The sequence below is a fragment of the Lathyrus oleraceus genome, chromosome 2 (assembly GCF_024323335.1).
Source record: "Lathyrus oleraceus cultivar Zhongwan6 chromosome 2, CAAS_Psat_ZW6_1.0, whole genome shotgun sequence".
Taxonomy (NCBI): domain Eukaryota; kingdom Viridiplantae; phylum Streptophyta; class Magnoliopsida; order Fabales; family Fabaceae; genus Lathyrus; species Lathyrus oleraceus.
The window spans coordinates 301,580,538-301,592,318 of NC_066580.1; the positions used below are offsets into that span (position 1 = coordinate 301,580,538).

At 35.4% G+C, this 11,781-nt stretch overlaps 1 protein-coding gene across 1 annotated transcript; it reads left to right on the top strand.

Moving 5' to 3' along the window:
* The first annotated feature begins 10,079 nt into the window (after positions 1–10,079).
* Positions 10,080–11,528, top strand: LOC127119227 (mitochondrial uncoupling protein 5). The gene has a single exon (XM_051049428.1). The coding sequence runs from the start codon at positions 10,417–10,419 to the stop codon at positions 11,380–11,382; it is 966 nt and encodes a 321-aa protein (XP_050905385.1). The 5' UTR covers positions 10,080–10,416; the 3' UTR covers positions 11,383–11,528.
* The last annotated feature ends 253 nt before the right edge of the window (positions 11,529–11,781 follow it).

Below are 11,781 nucleotides of genomic sequence, written 5' to 3' on the forward strand. Positions count from 1 at the left end.
CCTCACCCAGTAACAGGTAATAGATAATAGATTTATGCTCCTCTTGTGTTGAAGTTTATTTCTTCCCCAGTCAAGTTGAGTGCGCATTTCCTTAGTGAAATCGCTTTTCCTGCATGATTCAAGTATTTCAGTTTTATCCTAACTTACTCGTATCCCCTACAGATGTTGTTATTTCCCCGACTGAGTCTTTCCATGTTCGTATGGAATTCCTTGAGTTCCCCAGTAGTTTTAAGTCGTAGCCTAGCCTACGCATAACTCCTTTATCCCCCAGAGTCTCTGTCTCCCTAGTGAGTTTGCCTTATGGAATGCATTATACTCCTGCGGACTTTCGGTCTCTCTGATTTATTTTCCTTTGTGGTAATATTTCCCCACAGAGCATTAACTTTTGCATTTATATCATTTGCATCATGAGGTCTCTTAGGGACCAAAATTTGTTTCTATGTTGTTATTTAAGCCCATTCTACTGAGTCTACATGAAGATTTTAACCTTCACCTCCTCAGTTAGAATGTCCTTAAATAGGGGCAGTTGTAAGACCCTAATTTTGACCCTAAGATCCCTCATGCAATTTCATCATATGCATTAGCATTGGGATCATACCTTGGCATTCTCCTTACCCCTCTTTCATTGGGTTTGTTTTAGGAGAGACCACCAAGCACTTTGTGATTGTATCATACTTGTATATTATTATTTTACTAACCAAAATACAAAAATATGTCTTTGCATTTGCCTAACTCTTTGTAGGTAGGGCATGATCACCATTGATTCATCAAGTTCATATCTAGGGTTTAGGACCCTTATGACAAAGAGCACAACCATGAATTGATCCAAGAATGGTTATGAGCATCATATATGAGTTCCATTGATTCCTACATGTTATATTGATCAAGTTTTCTTCAAGAGTTTGAGGGTGATTTGCCTTGGAAACCCTAATTTGACTGGGTATCTTGAGTAACTTCTCCAACAAGCTATCTTGCCATTGATCAAATTTCTCAAGGGACACTTTAAAATTCATCACCTTATGCATATATGATCTACCATGATCCAAGAAAGTCAAAAGAATTGAAGTTTAGCAAGTTGGTTGATGGTGGTTGCCAGATGAATTCATCTGATCAAATTGGGTCTCCCTAGACCCTATCTACTACAATTTTCACAATATGAAAATGATTCCAAAATCAAAGTTACTCTAAATGACATTCCAAACAACTTTCATGTTTATACCTAGATCTAGTTTTTCTTGGAAAATCATTTTCTATGTTGAAACATTATAGGTCATTTTGTCTAAACCCTAATTTGAAAGTCAACTCCCCAAGGCCATAACTTTCTCAATTTTTATTAGATGAAAATTTTAAAACTTTAACAATCAAATTCAATATGTCTAATTCAACTTTCATGTTTGGAGTGAGATCAAATTCAACTTTTATGAGCATGTGATACGAGGTTACATTATAGGTCATTTTTGACCTATACCATTGAACAAGTGATTTTTCCAAACTTCAAAAATGCATAACTCTATCAATCCAAATCCAAATAACATGAAATTGGTGACCATTTTGAAGGTATTTGAAATAGATACAAGTTTTATAAATACACTTTTCTCATTTGAAGCTCACATAAAAAGTTAAGCAAGGTGGAATATTGAGATATATGGCTTGACACTTAGAAAAAATTTCAACATGTCGAAATTTCCAAACTTCCACCTCAAAATTATTTATGTTCCAAGCTCCAAATGAAAAAGTGTTGAACATGAGAGTTGTTCCTCTTGATCTAACCTTTCCAAAAAGTCCTATTTCAACCATTTGGACAAGAATTTCTAGGGTTGCGCATGGCATGAACATTGCATCATCATTTGGCAAAGATCAAACTTCAAGCTTCCATATACATTTGCCTTGCATTCCAAGTTGATTTCAGACTTACTCACACTCAATTGTGGACTAAATGGAATGATCTTATGGGCCTGTACACGCCCATGCACACATGCATCACTCATTGCCAGCTATAAATAGAGCTCCATATGCTCATAATTGAGGACCCCTTCGCGCCATCTTTGATCCCAAACACTAAACCCTTCCATTTGAGAGGATAATCCTGAGAATTTCCTTTGGAAATTGAGTTGAGTTCTCACTATTTTGAGATTCAAATCTCCAGGGATCCAAGACCTTTTGTGCATTCTAAGCTACTTTTGCAAGCATCCTGAGCAAGATCAAGCACGAGCCAAAGCAAGAACAAGTGAATCCAGACCTGCATTGAAGGTATTTTCCAGAAAATTTCATCTCTTCGATTCTTTCTCAATTCCACTCAATTCTCTTCGATCTTTGGTTGTCTGAAGTCCTACCAATGTAGGCAAGAAGATTGAGTTGCTTAAAGGTCAAATCGAAGCAACTCAGTTGACACACCTTAAAATTCAACTCATCATATCTTTTTATACATGTGGAGTTAGTTAAAATTGAGGTCAGATTCGTGCTCTACGCCATTTTTTCTTTCAGATCATGTCCTCCATTTTCATTTATGATGTGGTGATGAATGGACCAGTCCGACCAAGGTCGCTTGAGAAGACGACCGACGCTTTGCTCCGGCAATGATGTAGCACGGTCCAGAGCCATTAGATGGATTCAAAATGTTTTAATCATGAGCGTACATATTGATTACCAAGCGTGTGGATGTTTGACTCAGGCACATCATGGAACGCGCACGCTCAACCACTTGATCTACCACCTCAATTAATGAGGCAGATCAAGTGGTCCACATTTATTTTTAAATTTTTATTCCTTTGATTTTCATTAATTCATATTAATTTTAATATTGATCCAAAAAATATGAGAGTTTCACCAAAAAAATTCAAATAATTTCCTCTTTCATATTCTGAATTAAAATTATTTTTTGGATCATTATTAATATTTTTCATGATTTAATTGATTTTTCATTTGTTTTTAATTGTTTAAAAATACTTTTAAGTCTTTAAAAATTATGAAATTTTTTCTCCAAGGTATTTTGATCTTGTTTGACCTATGATAAATCTCATGGCCATTTATTTGGTCTTTTGATGAGGTTTTAGGAATTTGACAAACTATATTTAATTTAAATGCCTTATTTTAGTATTTTTAATTTGAATAAATGCCAAATAATTTTATTGACCAATTGTGATGACTTGTTTGTGTTTGACTCTTGTTGTTGGGCCTTGGTCAAGGTTGATTTGACTTTGTCAAGTTAATATCATTCGATTTAGGGGATTGATGGAATGTACATTCCATCTCCCAAAATGAATGGATGATATTAATTTGGTGAAAGTCCTCCTTTGATCAATTTGAGTTTTGATCCATTCCCCTCCCTCTTCATCTCATTCCCCTTCTTTATGCATTCATCTCATTTGGCCTATGATATCTCAAAGTCCTAAAGCTAGTTGATTGAAAAATTAACATGAGTATGGATGAGATTAGGCCACCTCTTTTGCATATTCTTTCTTTGGTGTGGTATGTTTCATGAGCATAGTCCATTATACTATATCTCTAACATGCATTAACACCAAAATTCTATTGCCCGACCTCAAATAGTTGTGACTTCTACATAAGTCCAATTACGATTGCTTAACATAGCGCTAAATTTGTGACAAAAAAGACATAGAATTCTAGTTAGTGAGATTGTAAGTCTCCCCTCTTTCATGGTATTGTGTGGAAACTTGGCTTTTTTCTCTTCCTTTGGAAGATGTCTTGGCTCAAGGATCCATGCTCGTGATAAGTGGGTTGAGTGTTCTCCAAAGAATGTCTTAAAATGAAAAACAAAAGCAAAACAATACTAACTTCTGACTCATTAACAACTAACTTTTAATTTCAAGCCATTTACTTTAATGTCATTTAATTTTAGCCTTTATTCATTTGCCATTGTTCATATCATTCTAATTGTTTATGTTAATGCAATTTTCACTTTGTCCATTTGGACCATATTGTGTGATATTTCTTGTTTATGTATACTTTGCTTGTTTGTGTGGTCTTTGACCATTAATGTACATAATAACAACAAAAACCCTGAAAAACTTTTGTGTGGACTGTTGGCTTGATCTTTGACAAATGGACTTAGAACTTAGGCAACATTCCTATGCTAAAGGAATTGGCCAATGCCAACTTGTTGAGAAACCAATTGCTTGCAATTTAAAACTTCATCTGATACATCATTCAAGATCCCTCTGAGTTCATTTACAACATGATCATTCTGAAGCTGTTATTTTGAACCTATGACTTGTGAAATTCATTTGTTACATGGGCTAATTTGAAGAAGATCATGGAGTGGCTAAAGCTTGGATGTGGCTATCTTTATTTGATGCCTTTGCTCTTCAAGATAATATAATTATGCATTTGTGTGTTGCTTGATTCTAAAAAGTCCAAGGGAATTCTGAGTTTCTATTGACATTCTTGTCTATTGGATTGCTACCCATTTGGTCAGATCTTTTCAACTCTTAACTTTTAATTTTGTGCATAGGATTAGTCCCTTCATCTTCTCCCCATTTCTTTAATTTCAAAAATATCTCCCTCCCTTTTCAAAATATTCTTTGAGTGAACTTATTTTGTTCTAAACTTTGACCACTTTGCAAAAAGATAGAAACTTTGGCCTTATGCCATTGCATTTTTCAAACTCCTCTTTCTTAAATCAAACTTGTAAGTAAACTTAACTATACTTGACTTAAACTTTCAAAAAGCCAAAAAGAACTAACTCATTCAAACCATTTTTAGGCCCTTGTGCCTTTCAAACTTAATTTTTGTTAAAAGCAATGCATCCACTTTGAAATTTGTATCACGAACTACAAGGTTTTGATCCCTCATTTTATGTTGGTACGTAGGCACAAGTCCGAAGGTCTTGTCAAACACAAAAATATAATTAATGAATTCTTTTCTCATCCCCCATTCTATTTGTTTGTAAACATCATTTTGTACCAAATACATATGCACACAAAAAGGGCTCCCTATGAGTACCTAGGACACTTTGGGTGCTAACACCTTCCCTCTGTGTAACCAACCCCCTTACCTGTAATTCTGACATTTTATTAGTTTTGATTTGAAAACTTCTTACTTTTGGGTTTTGTTCGTACTTTTTCCCTTTTCCCTTGGAAACAATAAAAGTGCGGTGGCGACTTTTGTTATTTGATGTCTAGCTTATCCATAGCTTGATGATCATGAATTTACCGCTACACTTCTTATCTACAATGATAGGACTTCAGACAACCAAAAATTAACAAGAATGGTGAAGAATTGAGAGAGAACCAAAGAGAAGAAGTTTTTGAAAAATCACCTTCGAGTTGATCTAATTCCACTTGATCTTGATCTGGATTTGATTGCTTTCTCTTCCTCTTTCTTGCAGAAACCAAATGAGATGAAAAGGGAAGTGAATTTCTGGAGTTTGAACTTCCAAACAGAAGATGAAGTTCAAGCTCAGTTTCAAGAGAAACCTTCAGAAATTCTATGGCAGTGAGGGTTTGAATTGGTCTACCAAAGCTTGGGCAAGGTGTTGATGATGAATCTGAAGCCTTAAGCTTATTTAAATAGGCAATGCACTTGATATTTGCACCACTTGAAATTTGGACAAATTTGGAAACTCCCTTGCATGGGCGCATGGGCAATCATTTGGGCCTTAGGAATGATGCAATCCACTCCCAATTCGTGTACAAAGTATGCTGAATGCATCATGTGTAAGCATGCAAAAGAATTTGATCACTTGAAATCCAATCTTGCCAAAACACTCTCCATAATGAAGCCATGTGCAAGTCCCTCAATCTTGATCCAAATGAGATAATCCTTGATGTTTTGGAAAGGTTAGGTCAATTGGAACAACTTTCATGTTGAATACTTTTTCATTTGAAGCTTGGATCATGATGAATTTAAGGTGGAACTTTGGGAAATCAAACATATTTGAAAATTTTCTAAGTCCCAAGTCAAATGTTCACTTCTTCCACCTTGAATAACTTTTTCTATGGAATTCAAATGAGAAACGTTCCTTCATTAAAGTTGTAGCTCTTTCAAACCTCTTCAATTTGGTACCAAATTTGACCTCATTTGTATTTGGCATAAGGGAGTTATGCATTTTAGAAGTTAAGGAAAATCACTTGTTCAATGGTATTGGCCCCAAATGACCTATAATGTTTCCTCTTGGCACATGCATTTTCAAGTTGAATTTGCACTTCCTCTAAACACCAAAGTTAAATTAGACATATTGAATTTGATCATGCAATTTTAATGGATTTCATATAATAAAAAATGAGCAAGTTATGACCTTGAGAAGTTGACCTCCAAACTAGGGTTTAGACAAAATGACCTATAATCTTTCACCATAAAAAATGACTTTCAAAGAAAAGCTAGCTCTAGACTTAAACATGAAAATTATTTGTAATGTCATTTAGAGTAACTTTGATCTTGGAATCATTTTCATATGACAAAAAGTGTAGGAGATAGAGTCTAAGGAACCCCAGTTTTGACCAGTTGACTTTCTCTGGTCAACCACCATGAACCAACTTCTTAGCTTGACATTATCTTGAATTTTGGGACTCATGGAGGATCATATATGCATAAGAGTATGTAATGTGAAGTATACCTTGAAATATTTGGTCAATTGTTGAAGAAGTCACACAAGATACCCAGATGAATCAAGGTTTCCAAGGCAAACAAACTCTAAACTCTTGATGATCTCTTGATCAAAATAGCATGTGAAGATCATGGGGATCCACATATGATACTTAGAGCCAAAGAAAATCAATTATTGATTGAGATCCTTGCATTGAGGGTCTCAAACCCTAGATATGATCTTGATAGAGCATATGTGAGCATGTACACTACCTACAAAAGCAACAAACTATACAATGACATATATTTTGGTATTTTGGTTAGTAAATAAAGGTAAATGGAGTATGATACAATCAAATATGCTTGGTGATCTCTCCCAATGAAAACCCAATGAATGAGGGGTAAGGAGGATGCCAAGTTGTGATCCCAAAGCCAATGCATATGGTGAGATAGCATGAGGGATCTTAGGGTCAAAATTATGGTCTTACACATACCCCTAACTCAAGGATACATACTCCGCCAACACCCAACCATAAAATAAATCATCAAAATCCATAATTCAAACAATTAAAATATAATAAAGTATATAATAAAAAAATTGGGTGTTACAGTCTGGGTTTGCCTCAGTGCAGTAGGGGAGTCCATTATGTTGTGAGAATCTTTAGAAATGTATTTGATCAAGAGGAAAGGATTGAACGACTGATCGACCAAGATTCCAGGGAGAAAGCTACTTTTTAACGTTCCTTCCAAAAAGTAGAATTTTCGGTTTACTCAGATAGGAAAAGCTCATGTGGAAGCTTCAATCACAGATGGGGAAGCAAGAGAGAGAAGGAAGCTTGGTTCGACCAGACATTGATCCTCATTCCCTCGGAAAACTCCCATGTTAATGGAGATCCATATGACCTATCCTATCAAGAGGTTTTCAACCCTTTGTAGGATCAGTGGTTTCGGTTATCAGAGTATTTATTCGATGCCAGATCGACAATCGCCTGCATTCAGAGGCTCTTAGCGATGTTCACTAAACGGGCGCTACCAGAACTACTCAGATCGCTTCCTAACTCCTTTAATTTAATAGGAGTGCGTATGCGATAATCATGTTAAAGAGAACTATGAGGAAGCATAACCTAGTAAGAAGAAGAGCTAGCAGCAGAGAAGATCCTCTATTTGAACACTGTTTACTGTACTAGCGGTTGCTGATTAAATTGGCTTAGATTTAATAGTTGTCGAGTCGATAAACGAATTCTTTAATGCGGATACAAAAGCTCACTCATTCCGGAATGGTCAAGTATATTTATGAGAGGGGAAACACTGCTTGACTGGAAAGACGAAAGGCGGAAAAAGGCTCCTTAACCCACTCATTTTGAAACCCAGAGAAAGAAAATGAGCCAAGCCTAAAGCCCTGTAGGGTGTAAATTAATAAGACCAATAAGGAATCAAAAGGAAAGATTGAGAGATAGAAGGGAAAGCTTGTTGCCAAGGGGTTCACTCTAAAAGAGGACATTGACTACACTTCGACCTTATCCCCCTTTCTATTTCCGGGCTGCTGTTGTCAATGATCCGCTTCCTTAAATGAGAGTTGGTATTTCCGATCCACGAATAATGTCTGTTGTCCTTTACTTGTTTAGTGACATCTATACCAGCCACCAGTGTCACACTCCTAGGTACCCTTATTCGTTTCCCTCGTTGTCGATTCACTCCAGGTGTTTGAGGATTTGAGGTCTCAAGAACATTAGTAGAATCCCTAAGAAGTTCTTCCATTTATAAGAAGTCTTGTGTATGAAGCGATACACTGTCGTAATTGAGTTCACGACCCATGACGGAGTAGTTAGGATATGTTGAAGGGGTCATTGGTGTACAAAACCTTTTATGCATGGTCGAAACACACAAAAGAGTCAATGAAATATTTTATTACCACCGACACAAGTTCTGTCCAGCGTATATGCTGGCAGTGTCTCCAAAATGGTAACAGTTCCTGGTGCATACTCACCTTCACTGTTAGGTCATTGCTAATAAGAGGAAAAATGTCTTGACATATCAGTTTAGAGTTTAATTTACGATGATCTTGTGAAATATTAGCGGCGATGCAAGCATTAGGTGGATGTATGGAACTTAGTTACGACAGTGTGTCACTCCATACATGAGACTTCTTAGAAATGGAAGAACTTCTTAGGGATTCTTCTGATGTTCCTAAGACCTTAAATCCTCAAACACCTGGACTAAATCAACAACGAGGAGAACAAGTAAGGGTATATATAGGGTGTGAATCGGTGGCCGATATGACCAACTCATCGTTAGTTTATGTAAAACTATTTTTAATTAAAAATTAATGTTTATTATTTATACTAAAAAAATTCTACTTGTACACTAGTGTCATACCAATAAACGTCTCCTTTATGTACTTGTACATTGATGTCAATTGAATTAACAATACCATATAAAATCGTCAATTCAATTGACGCATCCTCTTAAAAATATAAGATTGTCGCCAATTCATATGATAACAACATTTCATCCTCATCTAAAAATAGGGTTTTTTTTAAACATGAGTTATTTGAGGAATTATTTAAAAAACTGAATTATTTAGATAAAAATTTCAATTAATACATCTTCCATTTCTAAAAAGAAGAGAAGAAAACATTTCTTTTAATATTCATTATTGACATCGTTGCGATAAGTGTTTTAAAGAAATTGGTTAGAAATACATTAAACAATTTTATATATAAACATTCAATAAAATTTTAAAATATTTAAAACCATTTAATAATTGTATTTTTGAAATATATGATATTAATATACATTTGATTAAAATATTTGGAACTAAAATACATGAATGGAGTTTAGAATAATATCAAATATAAATTTGTTGTTACAAAATCTGAATAAAAATATAAACAATTCATTTTCATATCATTGAATTAAATGCAACCCTATAATATATTATTCATTTGAATTTTTATTTATATTGGTTTCTATGCAATTAAACTATAAAATATTTTATATTGCAGTGAATTAAATCACAACATAAAATAATTAATTATATTAATTTTTTAAAATATTTATATTGATAAAGGATTGAATGAATGTGTAATTTAATACTCCCTCTTATCTTTAATATATAAAGAAAATTATTTTTTAGATATGCCGAAAAAATAATATACTTTTTAGATTTCTTTTTCTATATTAATCATTAATAGTTGTTTAGTCAAATAAAATTATTAATATTTTTTAAAGAAGAAATTATTATTTGTTTTTTAATTTTATTTATTTATTAAAATATTAGTAGAATAATTCGAATATTAAAAATTAAGTTAAATAAATATCAAATTAATTAAATATAATATTTTTTAAATAATAAATTATTTATAGTTTATAGGACAACTAATAAATTCCTTCTTTTTGTTATATACTCCTTATTAGTGGTATCTTTTCAAAATAATTCCTTAAAAAAAATCAAAATTAAAAAGAAAACTTTAATTTGTGCCTTTCAAAGAAGTACCCTTCTACAAACGCGTTAAATAATGAAAAGATTTTGACTCGTTAGTGCAACCTGTAATCGCGTAGAAACATTTAACCTAGCCGCTTCCCAAAAAACCAACTATAAATTCTCTCACACCATCTCTTATTTTCTTCACACAATTAACACAAAACAACAACGTAATTGTAGCTAGCATATGTCTCAAAGGCCTTCTGTTCCTCACGCTTCTTCCATAGCTTGTGGCCTTCATTCCCATCTCCTGGTTTCCAGTGAGATGTCCTCTAATTCCAATTGGTCTTTTCTCTAATTCACATCACTATTCATTCTATTAGTTATTCTTTTCCCAAAATTCTTTGAAACCCTTTTTTTTTCCTACTAACTCAAAAACCTAAGACATCATGGGAGTTAAAGGTTTTGTCGAAGGTGGTGTTGCTTCTATCATCGCAGGATGTTCCACCCACCCGCTTGACCTAATTAAGGTTCGTATGCAACTCCAGGGCGAAAACGCTCCTAAACCGAACCCGGTTCAGAATCTCCGACCCGCTCTTGCTTTCGGTCAAACCGGAACAACTTCTATCCATGTGGCGCCTACTCCGGTTCGTCAGCCTCGTGTGGGTCCGATCTCTGTTGGAGTCCGTCTCGTCCAACAAGAAGGCGTTAGAGCGTTATTCTCCGGCGTCTCCGCCACTGTTCTCCGGCAGACACTTTACTCCACCACCAGGATGGGTCTCTACGACATCCTGAAAAACAAGTGGTCAGATCATGAAGCCGGAACCATGCCGCTGCTTCGCAAGATCGAAGCTGGACTCATCGCCGGTGGAGTCGGAGCCGCAATCGGAAACCCAGCCGATGTCGCCATGGTCCGAATGCAAGCCGACGGGAGACTCCCAGCATCTCAGCGGAGAAACTACAAATCAGTCGTCGATGCCATTACAAGTATGACGAAGCAGGAAGGTGTAACCAGTCTCTGGCGTGGTTCCTCTCTCACTGTGAACCGTGCTATGCTGGTTACGGCTTCACAGCTGGCATCTTACGACCAGTTCAAGGAGATTATTCTCGAGAAGGGAGTGATGAAAGACGGGCTTGGGACCCACGTGACAGCGAGTTTCGCGGCGGGATTTGTGGCTTCGGTTGTGACGAATCCGGTCGATGTTATTAAAACAAGGGTGATGAACATGAGGGTGGAACCTGGTAAGGAACCACCTTATGCTGGTGCTTTGGATTGTGCATTGAAAACCGTTCGTGCTGAGGGTCCTATGGCTCTTTACAAAGGGTTTATACCTACGATTTCGAGGCAGGGTCCTTTCACGGTTGTTCTGTTTGTTACTCTGGAGCAGGTTCGCAAGTTGTTGAAGGATTTCTGAGTTAGTAGATGACGATGACGAAGATGTTTATTTACTTTATATTTCGATTCCAATGAACTATGTTTTAATTTCTGTATTTGATGTTGTTCTGAGTTGGTTATTTTGTTAACGTTATTGATTAATGAAAACTATGTTTTTAAATGCGATATCTATAGTTGATAATGACAGTTGCGAGATGTTATAAAATTATTAGTTGCAGATTAATTTAAAATTGTCAATACGAGCTTGAAAACAACATTAAAGCTGGATTTAATAGGAACTACTATGTACTGGAATCGGTCCAGTGGACCGGATTCTAGACCATTAGACGGGATACCGGTACTAGTGATGATAGTGAAAACAAGGGGAAGTTTCTAACTTGTTTTTTTCATATAATTTTTGGAAAGGAAAGTGCAACCA